This window comes from Phasianus colchicus, chromosome 9 (genome assembly GCF_987193195.1).
Source record: "Phasianus colchicus chromosome 9, bPhaCol1.hap1.1, whole genome shotgun sequence".
NCBI classification, from domain to species: Eukaryota; Metazoa; Chordata; class Aves; order Galliformes; family Phasianidae; genus Phasianus; species Phasianus colchicus.
This window is the reverse complement of record NC_143444.1, coordinates 21,749,038-21,764,486: the sequence shown is the minus strand read 5'-3', so window position 1 is coordinate 21,764,486 and position 15,449 is coordinate 21,749,038. Positions and strand designations below refer to the sequence as shown.

General features: G+C 37.2%; 1 protein-coding gene across 3 annotated transcripts in view; it reads right to left on the bottom strand.

The window, feature by feature from the left end:
* The window catches only part of PIGK (phosphatidylinositol glycan anchor biosynthesis class K), an 82,484-nt gene that overhangs the window by 51,400 nt on the left and 15,635 nt on the right, over positions 1-15,449 (bottom strand). Inside the window, exons 3-10 of one of the 3 annotated variants that reach the window (XM_090146507.1) lie at positions 13,421-13,496; positions 11,995-12,048; positions 9,733-9,824; positions 8,187-8,322; positions 7,093-7,204; positions 6,667-6,763; positions 6,205-6,322; positions 5,020-5,130 (exon numbers count right to left, since the gene is read on the bottom strand). In XM_090146507.1, the coding sequence (XP_090002633.1) occupies positions 5,020-5,130; positions 6,205-6,322; positions 6,667-6,763; positions 7,093-7,204; positions 8,187-8,322; positions 9,733-9,824; positions 11,995-12,048; positions 13,421-13,496 (796 nt within the window). Of the gene's footprint in view, positions 1-5,019; positions 5,131-6,204; positions 6,323-6,666; positions 6,764-7,092; positions 7,205-8,186; positions 8,323-9,732; positions 9,825-11,994; positions 12,049-12,532; positions 12,978-13,135; positions 13,266-13,420; positions 13,497-15,449 lie in introns of those variants that run through there. The other 2 variants (XM_031600690.2, XM_031600681.2) reach the window with 2 other exon arrangements.

Sequence of the window (15,449 nt, the reverse complement as noted above, 5' to 3'; positions counted from 1 at the left end):
TGTTCTTCCCTTCTGCACCTACAACTTCTCTTTTATACCTGGTCTTACAGTCTAAGCTTGTAAATCCAAGGAGGCTTCAGCTCACATTAACCTTTACCCTAACCAATGGATACACGCACATAGATCCACTGAGCTGTTTTTCAGTAATTCCCACTTATCTTGTTTGCAGAGTATCAAGTCTCCTGAACAAGATCTTTGCTATCCTCCATGTGAAGTGGAAATGAACCAGACTGACCAGCATCATGCTTCCTGTACATGCAGAAGACACTTGCCAGTGCACATACACATCCATTTCGTGGTTTCATCAAAAGACAATACATTTTCTCCAACTTGCACCAACTAAGGGCACAAACATAAAACCTATCTCCAAAGTAAGCTACATAAGCTAAATATTTATTTTGATCCCTCTGTTTGATACATTTTTTATTTTTTTTAATGTAATGATTAATCTTTGCTGCAGCTATATTTTTATGTCAGGGTAATGGCTAGAAAGGCTACAAAACATTGTAAGAACTACAGTGCTTTTATATTCTTGTACTGTTAACACCAGGATAAGAATATATGATGAGAACGAATGACTCAACAAATTATGAATGATCTTTCAACGCAGCTGCCTTCTATCAGCCCCAAACAGACTCCCAACAGCAAGTCAAAAGTTTATTGATCATAGGCAACCATTGCAAATAGCTTCAAAGACATCAAAGAAAGAGCTGCTTCACAATTCTGCTTTATGTTAGCTACTAAAGGAACATGAGCCCAGTGCTCTTTTTATCTGAGGGCCCACTGAACTTTTGCCTTGCTGGTCACAGCAAATATTTCCATTTCCTTTCTAAAACACAGACTTCAAAAAAACATCTTTCTTGCCCTCAACAAATGCATTTTAAGAGTGAGATCTGCAAAATCATTGCAGTAATCATGTATAGAGAAAGGATCTAATCAGTGCTCTTCAGAGCCTTCAATTCCCCTCCACTGGACTCAGCTGGGAGAATATCACACGTATAGACTACATGACATTGCATAACAGCACCATCCTCATAGGCAAAGTGAATCTCATCACATGCCCACCTCTGCAGAAAAAATTACAAGCACAGGTTTATCTGTAAAGCTGTCCGACCAGACCACTAAAATAAAATTTCAGTGGAATACTTCTATGCTTTCATAGAGAAACTGAATGCTTTTCTGGTCAAAAAAAAAAAAAAGAAAAAAAGAACAAAACACCACATTTCTAAGTAGAATTACAATAGCCTTTTAACAAGAGCATGCAGGATATTATATCAGATGATTTAATCATTTATTTAAGTTTAACTCAATGGACACACTAAATAGCTTGTTGGAAGCTTAGTGTTTTTCAGCCACTTATTTCTCACACACAATTATCATCATCTAACTCTTGAAGGAGGGCAGCACCAGTCTCACCAATTGTTCCTGCACCTGGAACTGCTTGCATTTCTTCCACCTGCCTTTTACAACTCTCAAGAAAGCACTACAGGATGATAAAAAGCTCATGGCATTTTAAAACAAACAAAAAGCAACAACAAAAATTATTAAAGACATAAATCAATGCAGTAAGACAATGATCTGTAAGTTTATAATTTGAAAGTAAAGTATTCAATCTACCTTAAAAGCAAACAGATTTCAGATCAAAGCTAGTGTATTTATCATTGCGTCTCATAATCTACCTTGATGTATTTCAAATGTAAACTTCTTTTGGACAGCAACATACAGACACAGATGGCAATTCTTTCACCTAAACTACAACAATTTTGTTAAAAAAAAAAAAAAGTCACTCAAATAAATCAGAGCTGTCATTTTGATGCAGAAAAGCTGTTACCTTCCATGCTATTTTCCAGGTTGGAAAAAAGCTTAAAATATCATTACATAAAACGTCTGGTGTCCCTTGTAGATTTTCTATACATAACTGACTGCTCCTTAAAAACCTATTAGAAAGCATGAGTTCTGAAGCATAGCAGCACCCTGCAATGTGCTTCTGTTCTTTGTGGCAGTCAAAACCCAAATACAACTAAACACCAAATTTATCTTCCTGGGTGGTAGAGTTCCAGATCACATATAAACATTCAGAAGATAACCATGCTCCTTGTTGAAATACAGTATTTGTTAATAGAGAAAGAACTGAAAGCAGACATCCTGAGATCCTAATTTATTCAACTTATATACATTTTCTTTTTAAACTCTCACTAAGTGAAATTAATTATAATGCATGTTAAATATGTTAACCGTAACACAGAAGACAGAACTAATGGCTCTAGCATTATTTAATACCGAGCATCACTGAAAAAAGGGAAAAATATCTGTCTCCAATTAAAAAAGATGCATTTAGATAAAGTTTTTGATAGGAGAAGAAAAATAACATAATACAAGATGGAAAAAAATGGATCACATCATTGCAAAAATGTCACTCCGTAAGCAGAAGAAAAGCTGTACAGATTAATTAGCACAGCACAGTCAGCAGAGCTTAGTGGCTCTGACTCAATAACTCTGCCATAACTGTTCCTATTTTGAGTTCATTTTCTACTCAAAGCTGCTTTGTGCTGGGATGATATAATTGGTCACATCAAGTGTAATATCTCTCTTCTCTCTTCTAAGCTCTTAGAATACATGTACATATTCCAAAACAACTGCATCAGCTCTGAAAGTGTGAAACAGATACCAGCTACAAGTGTTTGTAACCTGTCCCACAGCCGTTTACTACCATAGGACAATTTTGAGACAAATTTGTAACAAAAATCTCTAATGGCACTGAGAAAAAGAGGATTCCAGTATTAACAATCCAACTACCCAGTACCTGTGTTAATAAAGGACTGCAAAGCAATTACAGACTAGCACTTTGATAACTAGGGTCTTTAAAGGAGGAAAAAAAAAAAAAGAACAAGAAACTGGCTAAATGAAACACATTTCTTGATGCACTGCTGTTTCCAAACTTTTTAATTAAGATACTAATTAAATAAAATCATCTGATTTCCACAAATGGAAACTGTTATCTTGAAATTTTCTTGCCACATTTTGAAGTTATCTTATGACAAATTAGGCCTCATGTAGAACATACATGAATCTGATTTTGAAAGTTTGAATGTGTGGCACATTACTTTTTACTTTTTCGGAATTGCAATCAAACTGAAAATCAGTCATTTGCACAGCTTTTTGCTATCCCCTTAGCAACACAGATGGAGCAGGTGGGAAGTAGGTGGAGGAAAGATGCCTCATTCTTCACAGGAATGCAATATCCAAACCTTTGGTGGATGTGAAGTGAAGCTTTTTAAAGAGTGGCTGGAGAAAATTACATAGATGATACGATGGACACCACATAAAAAAAAATACTTTCTTCTGAAGGAGTAGACATCAGACAAAGAAGATTGGTCAACAACTACACTTTAGCTATGAGTGAACTAGTTAGTGAGCCACTTAATATACTGCCCAGACTTCGCACGTGTCAGTTTTAAAAATCAGGCTTGCATAAGCATTAGCTCTTTGTTCTTAACCTAGAACAATACTAACATTATATTCCAGTGCCAAATATACCTATATGAGTCCTATAACACAATTGCTGAAATATGTGTATATCATGATTCAGTACTTTTTCAAGCCATCCCACATAATTGGTTCTGTTCCCTCCCCTTCCCAGAGCAGCAATAAAGAGATTCGTGCTGTGATGTCTTACACGATGTACGTAATTTATCTGTGTAGGTTTCCATGGTCTTCCTACTTATTTGGCATACAATGTACAAAAAAAATGCACAGCAGAGAGATATCTTCTCAAAAGAGCCCAAAATGTAAGCTACTTGACCACCTAAACATTTTCTGTACTGTTGACAATACCTGAACTAATATTTATCTTTTTTTTCTTTTTTTTTTTTACTATCAATTCATTTTCTAGTTTAGAAAACAGAATTCTAGAATGCCGTTTGAACGAACGAGGTAGAAGCAGAAGTGCTGTCAATAAAAAACTTGCATATTCTTCTTTAAAAAGATTGATTTTGAAGTTTTTGTATCTTATGATCAGACAGGTATTAAATTACAAGCCAGTTTCATTCTCATTCCAGTAAAGGAATCCTGAATCTTAGTCAAGTGAATCAATTCTATATCAACATAAAATCTGTTAAGTGGGGGCTGTTTAGACTGAATTCTACTATGGATCTGACAGCCAGGCTAGGACAAGCCTCTGTAGACAAAAGGATGCTCCATTTACACAAATGAATCAAACACAGTGTGCACAGTCAGCGGTGCTCCTAGATCATTGATACACCCATGGCATCAGGATTTACAGCTACAAAGCAACACAGCAGAACATATCACTATAGTAAAATTAGCCTTGGAACAGGCATGAAGGCTTTAGTGTGATTAATAAAGTAAATAAAAAAGATGGCTACTTTTTATGCAATTTTATCAGTACATATGTCTAATTGTTACAAGGGCATTTGCATACATTTTATCTTAGATTATCTGGTGGTTGTTGATTTTTTTTTTTTTTTCCCTGCTTCTTAACTGAAAGCTTTGTTTAGTATTCACCTAAGATATAATATACTCCAAACACAGACAGATTTAGATAACTCTTGGTCTGGAAGCTAAGTGGAGAAATCAGTCTCCATAGGCATCTGTGAGTGCACAAACAGAATTTTAACTATTTCATCAATTTTGCAAAATACTATCAGTGGTTGCCTTTCCATATCCACAAAGTGTCTGTTATCCATTAAGTTGATTTTACTTATTCCAGAAGTTTCCAACTATTGTTTTTTATGCGCAATCATTTATTTAAATATTTAACGGATTTTATTTATTTTTCAATGATTTTTTTTTTTAATGGCTAGTTTTGGTTAAATTTTTCTGTAGCCAACAAGCCACTTTCACACAAAGGACAATCCTCTAAATGTTACACTACTGTTTTGCTTAATAATGGTAAAAAGGCCCTTCCCACAAAGCTACTTCTGAGACAAACAGTAGTTATGCAGAAAGCATTTGGAGAACACCAAAAAATAAATTACTGAGTATTGAGATCCTACTTACAAGGTCATTCATATTTGTCTGACTGGCTGGATGAACTTCTTCCAAGAATTCTAACATGTAAAATGTGTATCTGTCCATAAGATGAACACCAATCCCAAGATCAGGTTGATGCTACAAAATAATATGAAACAGTTACTGGGCGTTTGCAGAACAGAACTCAGTATTTAGAGAAGGGAACAGCACATAACAGCATGTTACAAATGTTAAGTGTAATGTGTTATTTGTTCCTAGGAAAGTTACACAAAGCAAAGAAACATACTGTCGGTGAACTACGTAATATATGGATTATTTTCATTTTTCTAGACTACATACAGACAGTAAGCTGGGAACTCCCTTCTTAAAAGTCCAGTGAATTTATGTACCATCCCAAGCTTCTTAGGGCTTGGAAAACAGAGCTAAGAAAGACAGGTTATTTTCAGTTTGGCTTGAATCTCTTTCCCATCATTCCTTCTGTAATGTCAATGGGGTATAAGCATTGGTTATTTTTTTTCATATACCAAGTGTAAGAAACACTAGACTGAATATTCCTCTCTCAGATCTCTCATTAGTCTTTCCACAAGACTTTTGCCCAATCTAGGTAACATATATATTAACCAGGAAGCACAGAATTCTATCACCACCTTTAACTATCAGCAATTAGCTGAAGATGATTTGCCTCTTCCTTTTCACTGGACACGTAGGCCCTCAGAATTCCTGTAAACCTTTCCAAGTCTTTGAAAACTTTTTAGAACTGAACTGGAACTGAACAAGATAGTGTCAGCCAAAGATACACAAATAAAAACTAGTGTTGATAGGCATAGCTAAAAATCAACATGTAGACAAAGGAAGAGGGGAGTCATTCTCTTCCTTACACGTATGATACCTTTTGCATTGTCAATTATAATTTTCTGTTCTTTTGCATTTATAAAATATACTATGAAATGATTTTTGCCATTATTTCTGTGACAGAAAACATCAAAAAAAAATAAAACATATTAGCCCATTTCTTTGTGACAGCCCACAAAAGCAGGAAGATATATCTTAGAGTTTTGTCAAAGCTGCACTTTATAGCTAAACACATTATACAGTACACAATTAGAAAGGAAATTTTAGTTATAAAAAAAAAAAAACCAGCAGCAATGGCTGTACTTTTAACTCACTCAGATATTCTGAAAATTGTCTTTAGGACCACAAAAATGTACTTACTGATAAAGAATCTTCTCCTACTTGGCTGCTAGCCAAGGCAATTATATTAGGTGAATAAAATCGTTCATACATGGATGCTCCTTGACAAGTATCAATAATAAACAACAATTCATTGTACCTAAAAGAAACAAAACAACCCTCTTACTCAATTTTCTCCAGATTGAAATACAGGAACTTTGCTTTTTTAGTCACCAGGATAGCTACTAGCAACCTAAGGAACAGAAGACTTCACACTGATTGATTTTAAGATGGCAAGTTCAGCCAAGTCAATTGTAGGAGCAGTTCTCACAATAGGGAGCTGAAAATGAAATTTGAAACTCTTCTTTCTGAATGTAAATTTTCACCTAATTCTATGGACAACAAACAGCATCGCTGTTGAAAGTTCAGTTAGGCCTACCAGTAAGATTTCAGGTGTGTTAATGAAATACAGTATTTAACCTCTACACAATACTTTCTTATTACCTTCTTTTCTGCCACATTTGTTCAAAGGCATCAGCAAGTTCTACATTTGTAATTTCTTCAGAATCTTGAAATTTTAGGAAACCATTCCCACCATGGCCTGATAGAAAAAACACAAGTTAGGCAAGCATGCAGGTTAAGGGAAGATATTTAGTCTGGGTGATCATCTTTCTCAAAAAATAAACAAACAACTGTTTTGCTCCAATAAAACTTCAGCACAAGGACAGTAAAAATATAATTTAGACTGGAAACTTTATTTAATAAGTACAGTCTTACAGGTTTTCTTTGTTAGTATGACATGTTAAGGAAAAAAATCATTTGCCAATCCTTTTTTTGGGGGGGGGCTCTTTAAGGGAATTCATGCTTTCATATAGATCCATCCAACTGAACAATAAATGTCAGTAAAACTGTACACAAAACTCTAATTACCTGTCATATATATTAAAATATTGCTTCTGTCATCAGAAAGAAGACGTTTAGATCGGGGAGTGCTTGGTGGGATTCTTCCTGTTAATACACGCAAGAAATTTTCCACAGTAACCTAGGTATAGAAGCATACATAAAGTAACTTTCTAGAGATAAAAATATGGGTTAACACTAGGTTGGATTACCTTAAAAAATATCATGGAACAATACAACATGCAGTGTACCTAGTAAGATGCAATACTGCATGGTATAAATGTATCAACAGACATCTTCTGTTCAAGATTTTTACTGCAGTCAGGCTCACAATTACACAGCATCTCTTATTATATCTCACTAATATCAGCCTGGTGTTCTACTATATCCAATAAGACTGCTATCATTGTAATTTCTAAATACATTTCTCATTGATTTGAAAATCTGTCAGTGTATACCTTTGTTCTGCCAAAGCTGCTCATGTACTCACAAAATGCACCAACATTACTGTGTGTTGCCATGGAAAAATAAAAGTTTAAATTACTTCTGCAACTCAGGAGAGGAAAAACAAGATCAATTTCAGTTACATAAGTCTTGGTGTGATCAGATATCATCAGGATGGTGATTGTAAAACCTCCTATAAAACTTCATTTGCTGTCCATGCAGACATACGCAGCACAAATGCTAGCAAAAGTCCATACTCAGGAAAGAACATAATAAAAAAACAACATATTTCTATTTTGGTATAGTATCTTCATCTCAAAAAAGCTTCACATCTTATGTATGCATTTAGATGCTCCTATAAACTTTTATCAAAGGAGATCAGCACTATTAAATCATTTATTTGTTGTCTGCTTTAAGATCTCCTGGTAAACTGTTTGAAAGAATATTACACAAAATAAAAAGGTAATAGAACACAAATTTCTATATAGTAACTATTTTACAAAAATAAGTAGTTTATGGCATTTGGTATTTTTTTTAATAAAAGCTAAGCTTAAGATTAGAAACATAAATAGCCCTTGCTAAAGCACATTTCATTTGCACACTGAAAGTTTCACATTGGTGTTAAGCGTTTGCAAGATGAGATATAAAAACATAGATCCAATAATTTAAGGCATGGCTACCTCATAGCTTCTGTAATCCACTTCCACATCATCTCCATAGACATTTAGCTCCATGTTTTTATGACTAAACACAGTAGCTGGTTTAGGATTCCTGGGATTACATGCCATATCATCTGCCAGCATCAGGACAATGTGACTGTGAAATACAAGGAAGACCTTTCAGACATTCTGGTTACACATAAATCTAAAGGAAATTACAATAAAATCATCCCATGATTAAAACAGTAGCTTGTAACATCAAGAAGATGCCTGTCATTGTAGGTGAAGATTTGCTTAGTTACATGGTATTTCCTTATGAACATGCTCACTGACAGAGAGTTGTCACAGAGGGAGATGCAGCTTGCTGCTATCTAGCAACAGGTTTCACTCAGGCCAAATCTGAATATGCAGGCAGTTAACACTAGCAACTCTATGGTACAGACTCCCATAGACCTAGGTGACAAAACAAGGCTAAATCACTTCATACAGTTCCATAGAAGAAATCCCAGCCTGTCTGTGCCCTTTCAAACAGATCAATTAAAAACATAATGAAAATTATTTTGTTCATTAAATCTGAGGAGCTCACAAACATTCTTCAAACTACAACACCACATCTGAAACACCACTGCATGGTCAGTAGTATTAACAGGAAATTCTTCTATGGAACACATATGAGTTGACAGCTGACAGATTTTGTCTTATTCACAGTAACATGAAAAAAAAGAAAAGCACTTGAATGACTATTATAACACTGTACCAACCTGCATGCAGCCAGACATCTACATCTGGCAGGTCAGGATTTGGTCAACAGATGAAATACCAAGTAGTCACTGTTTGTTTACCTATGTCACCACCTGTATGTCTACATGAGTATTTTAATGAAGGACAAAATTACTCTTAAGTGCTGATACACTCCACACATGCTAAAAAGATAAATGCTACCCAAAATAACTGAAGCACAGATCCTCAAAAATAACCAAAGTAAATTACTTCATTTGGAATAAAATGCAGACAGTTGAACACAAACATGCACCATATGCATTCTTAAAAAACACACTGTCCATACCTCCAGCAAAACAACTCTGGTGTTAGTTTGCCAGTTAACTGTTAAACTAAAGTAGTCCAATCATGTATGTTGCTGCTATTCCCATATTGTAAAACTTAAACTACATAATGATTCCAACAATCAAAAACTATTCCTTAATTCATTTAGGTTTAGTTTTATCCTAGCAGAACTTTCTTTACAAACTGAATCATTGCGCCCAAACATCAGCAAATCAGAGCAACCTATATTCATGGAAGCACAAACCACTTTCCCAATGAATCATTCTCTTAGATGACAAGTAATTTAAACCACCAGACAGATACAGTTCCATTTAAAACAAGGAACAAATCCTTTCAAAACAAACCAACCAACCCCAACATAAAAGAGCACACCTAAGAATTGTGATAAACATTTATTTCTAAGTTACCTAAACCTGAAAAATGTATTTTCATACTGCTTCAGACAGCAAAAAGATTTTAATAGCACATTTGAAAGGAATTGCATTCACCAAGATCCCCTCACCTGTCAGGAATGCCCAATCTCTTGACACTTCTGTATACTGAAAGAGTGTTTGCCACGTGACGGTAATTAAACCAGAATCGAGATGTACACACCTTGAATTTTTAAGGAAAGAGAAAAACCAACACCACATTAAGTAGTGTAAAATATACAAATAGGCCTGGCTTATTCATCAGAAGACACTGATTACAGGTATTTAACAAAGTAACAAATCAGAAAGAAAACAGCAACACCAAGAAAGTCATGATGTAAGCTATATGAATATAAACCTTTGTTTATACCAAAGGTGTACCAAAGAAATAAATGTGGAAAATAAATGTTAAAAAAATAAATGCTCTTTACGTGTTTGCTCATGACAAAATTGACATAAAACCCAACTAAGTATAGAAAATGCCATTCTAGGGAATAAACAAGCAAGAACAGTGAGCAGATAAGCTATTCTATTTCCTCTTACTGTCTCCATATCCAATAAAAGAAAAATCTAAGGAAGAGTTTTCATCTCTATTGCAAACCCGTCCTGGGAACACTATTGCATAAAAGCATAAGTGAATTCATGCAGAAACCACACTGGGGAAAATACAATGAGAGTACTTTGCATTTAAGGAGTCAAACATAATAAAGAGCTACATAAGCTCTAACCAAAATCTGAATACAAAGTCTCAAAAAATTTCAAAGGAGTTCAGTTATATTAACAGGGTGAAGGGTTGAGGATGAGTCATTCATAGAATCATTAAGGTTGGAAGAGACCTATTCCCCAGGTGAGATATTATTTAATCTGTCCTCAAAAACTCCAAACCAATGAGATTCCAAAATTTTGAGAGGCAATCTGCTGCAGTTCCTTGCTGGCCTCATCTCTGTCCTTGTGTTTACATCAAGTTCACTACTTTTCGTTTGTTCTACACCAACAGCAACTTCCCTTTGCAGACAAATTTCCTTTTGCTTTACCAATCTTTCAGACAGATGAAGAAAAAAGCTTAATAAAGGTCTGATTTTAAAAGCAGAAAAATAGAAAAGAAGGAATGACCATAGCATTTCAGACAATTTTTTAAATTCTTCAAATTAAATATTAATATTTAATTCATTAAAATTATTAATAAATTAAATATCTTTAAGCAAACTTCTGCTATCGAACATCTTTTTTTTTTCTGTACTTAAAGAAACTTAAATCAAAATCCAAATTCAGTCTGAAAGGATTTTCAAATCCATTCAGTTACAAATTTCAAAAACTCCCATGTGTACATTTGCTTTTCAGCAAGACTCACAGCTCTAAAAACTAACCCCGGCAAATACAGCTGTGACTTTGCAAGACATCATCATCTCCTCCATTACCTCTTACAACACAGTAGAAAACATGCCCAGGCTCGAAGCCATTGATGGCAGCCAAATCCTCACTATTTTATTGCTTAAAAAATCTGTAATAATTGTTATAAAGACAAATCGTGAACTGTTTAAAATATAATGTGCAGAGAATCTGTTGAGGATAGAAAGTATTGTTCCTCAGACAGAACATTCCACTTTTGTTTTTTTTAAGCATTCTAACAAAAGTGTTTATTTGTTAATAGTATTTAAAGTAATACTTGGTGTTTAATAGTTCCTAGTTTGTACTTCATAGAATATAGAAATTATTCCTTCTAATTCGATTCATTGCTATTTACTTTCATTTTATGTTGCTAAATTTTAGTATCTGTAAAACAAACATCTGCTACTGAGTAATCATGATAGTGTTCTGAAACAAATTAGTCATTAAGACCTGAGCTGTGATTAAGAACCAATTCTGCAGTATGATTCAAAGTTAATAAAAGATTCATGGCAAAAAATTAACAACAGTTGATTTAAACATTATGTCTCCTTAATTTATTTTATTCTAAGCCTGTTATCACAAGTTAACAGATTGACTAAGGACACACAAATCAGAAACAAATTATACCTTCCTGGTCAAAGAGACATACCTCTCTGATACGTCAACTACATGCTGGTTCAATATGCACTGTGATAATTTAACTGTTTTAATGCTGTTGAACTTTACTTTAATGAAATCTGCCAGGTAACTTTACGTTCTGAGTGCTTGATGTGTAATTACATGGAACAGATAATTTTATTACAGTTAATAGATTTGCAGGGATCACTTCAAATTTATTTCCAAGTCTTTATCCTTCCATTCCATCTCTTTCAAATGAACAGAATTATTGCACAACTGTTGCACATAGAGCACATAATGAAAAGTTGAAAACCTTTTTTTCTAGAATTTTCCAGAACCAGACTTACCAGAACTGCCCAGTTATTTGTATGTCCACTTTTGAAGAACTGTTCTGCTTGATCCTGAGAGATGAAGACAATATTAGATGTTTTTCAGCAGAAAGAAATGACCATTTCTACTTTTCTTTCCACAAAACAAAGAATGTTTGTATTCTTGCACTTGCCATACCTAAAATAAAATTTACCAAAGCCTCAAAGCCAGAGATTTTTCTTGTTCCATGTCACACATTCTACCCAAGTTAACTGTAACTAATGTTTCCTCCAAACTTGCTAAACAACAAACAAAAAGATCCATTAGTCACTTTCAGCTTAGTTAACAAGGAAAGCCCACGCATGTCTATACCACAGTATGCTCCGAGAACAAAATACATTAATTTACTGACAGTTTCTTCCTTAGCGAGGTAAGGGACGTGGGTGAAGTTCTATTTTATTGTTCCTTTTGTTTCTCCAGAAAAAGTCTTTAGTCTCGTTTCTAGCAGAGAAGTCAACCTACAGTTTTAAGCCCTACGTTTAGAAACAAGGAGCCAGGACAATGGCAATCCATCACCTCAATCAATCGCGGCTCCCCGCAGGCTTTGCAGGGCACGGGGCCCTTTCCAAGCAGGTTGCACGCATCAGGACACCGAGCGGGGCCGGAGCCCCAGGAGCAGCGCGTGCACTGTGCAAAAAGCACGTTGCTGACACAAGGCATCAGCGCAGCGGGCGATGCGGCCCGCAGACTCGCTCACAGCGGGCAGAACTGCAGCACGAAGGCCGGGGGAACCCTTTATTCACACGCGGCTTTGCAAACGTCCGGAAAGGCAAAGAGAGCCTGCGCAACTGAAAGTTACACTGCATCACCATAGCAAAACTGCATTTCAGGAGGCTGCAAACGTATTAAAAGAAAGGAGGGTTTCTGAACAACTCTTTTCGCTCTCTAAGCAAGCCGCACGTGCTCGCACTGCTGCACCAGAGCCCAGCACCGAGGCAGCGGCACCGCAGCCGCGTTGGGGCGGAGCGAGGCGGGGCTCCACCCCACGAGGGGCAGGCCGGGCTGCGCGCTCCGCCGAGCGCCGGCAAGATGAAGGAAGCAGCGCCCAGGTAGCAGCACGGAGCCTGCGGCGCCGCTCGCCCTCTGTCCCCGTCACCGCTCTCCTTCCAGCCCTCGTACCTGGATGCCGCCGGCGAGCACCGCGCCGCAGCAGCCCAGGAGCAACGCCGCTGCGGCGGCAGCGCTGGCCCAGCGGGCGGCGGGCGCGGCGGCCGCCATGTTGCCCCGCTCCGCTGCGCTGCCGGAAGGGGCGAAGCGGCCTCTGCGCATGCTCCGCGGTGCCGCCCCGGCGGGAGAGGCGCGGCTGCTGCTCCGCGTGGCTGCGCGGGGAGAACGGGAGCGGCTCCGAGCCGCGCCAAGTGTTCGCAGGCTTGAAGCGCGGGTTTACGTGCGCTTGTTACGTACCAGAAGTGAGCTCGAGTCGCTGGGTGTTGGGAGGCACGGCGAGGGCAGGATGCAGAGCGGAGCAGCTTCTGGGGGCCTGGGGGAAAGGAGCAGAGGGAGGGAGAGGAATGAGAGCCGATCTTATGTCGAGATGTGTTGCTATAGCCTTGCTTTTAGGACACATGGCTCACCCGTCAGAGCCAATGAAAGGTTTGTAATACAATCTATCAAACCATTTGGTATGGTTTTTTAATTTCCACTAACTCACCCTTTCAGTGTCTTTGCTCAGTTGTCTGATGCCTCCCTTACAAGGTGCAGAATGCCCTGAACTGTGGAAGCTGTTTCCTGCTCCGTGTATTTGTCATCAGTAATGACTTCTCAGACAGGAGCATATTTTCATATACTGATGTTGGAATTTCAGTAATGTTACGTTTGCTGTTGGAAATCATGACTGGTTTCCTCATGATAAACATAATCACCTGTGATTAGATCAGTTTGTGCCTGCAGCCAGTGAACTTTTTCCTTTCAAAGAGCACAGTCACCAGCTCCTGCTCTGCTTGAGCACATCTCCTGTGTGAGCTTACTACGAACACTGAGAACTGCTGTGGCTGTTTGTCCCTACCTGTGAGCCACATTATGAATCTACTTGCTCCAGAATGCTACATGAATTTAAAATGGGACCAAGTATAAGATTTCTCCTTGCCTTTCAGATGTTATCGTTCTCAGATGTATTCAAGATGCATCACTGATCCCAAAGGATAGGCAGCTATCTTTCAGAGCATGTCCTCATCCAGTTTTATAAGCTGGCGAGCTGATTTTGTGTTCTTTGACTTGGGGTCCTTCACTACCTTTTAGCTCCTGTGTGGGCAGTCTTGTCTGGTGGGTGGCACCCTGCCCACAGCAGAGAGTTGGAAGTGATCTTTAAGGTCCCTTCCAACTTAAGCCATTCTCTGAATCTGTGATCCATACTGAATGAAAAGTTAAGTCAAATGTTACCAATAGAAAGAACTTCTCCTTACAAGAAATCTTTCCTGGCACAAGAAGTAATTAACATTTTTTTGTTTTCTTAATAAAACTTAAAAAAAAAAAAAAAAAAAAACCACATCAAATTCACTTAAAAACTCCTGAACCTTCTAAAATGTGCTTCACAAGGAACCTTAATCATGGCATTCTTTGAAATATTTGACTACAGTTTTAGTAATATTGATATGATTTGCTACGTAAGAAAAAAAGGAAAGAACATTTCTGTCATGAATCTGACAGCACTGGAATGATGTAAACATAATTTTTCACTTTTGGACTCTGCAGACATCTACTACTTGTACTGAGCAATTGAGATCTGAAATATCACTTGCAGGGGATGAGACATTTCAGATACTGGGTTTCACAGACAGAACAGTTTAAGCGCACTTGTCAATATTGCTGTTATTTGTCATGACAGTATGTGGCAACATACAGTAAGGTTCAATTGGCTCTTGATGTAAAAGCATAGCTGCAAATTCATCACTTGTGTCACATGCTGTCTGCTGCAGCACGTGAGCAGTGTTCAGATCATCTGCAGCAACACTGCAAGTATCACTCTTTTATTCTAAGCATTCAGGTCATATTGATGCCTTCCCTTCCCAGAGTGGAAACAGTGCTGTCATACAGCAAGTTCAGTTTCACAAGCACTTTGGAGACCAAAGGAATGGTCTCCAAATTTCTATGCTCTGTTATAAAGTGCAGTTCAGCTTTTTAGCATTTTTTGCCTTCTAGATTCCATTAGCCCATTCAAGTGTATTTTGTAGTGGATCTCTTCCTTCTTCTACTTATGATACTTATGAATTTTATTTCTGTACAGTCTGCCTTTTATAGGCTTTAGTATTCATCAGTCACACAGGAACACCCCAGTGCTTCAGGCATTATTCCTGGAGGTGGCATCATTTGTTATTTTTTTCCCAGTAAGATAGTTAAAAAAAAAAAAAAGCTTTGCCATTATTTTTTTTCATCTCTATGACCTGTAGGCAGCTCTCAGTACAAATGTGGTGTTTCCTTCCATGCCTGTAGAGGA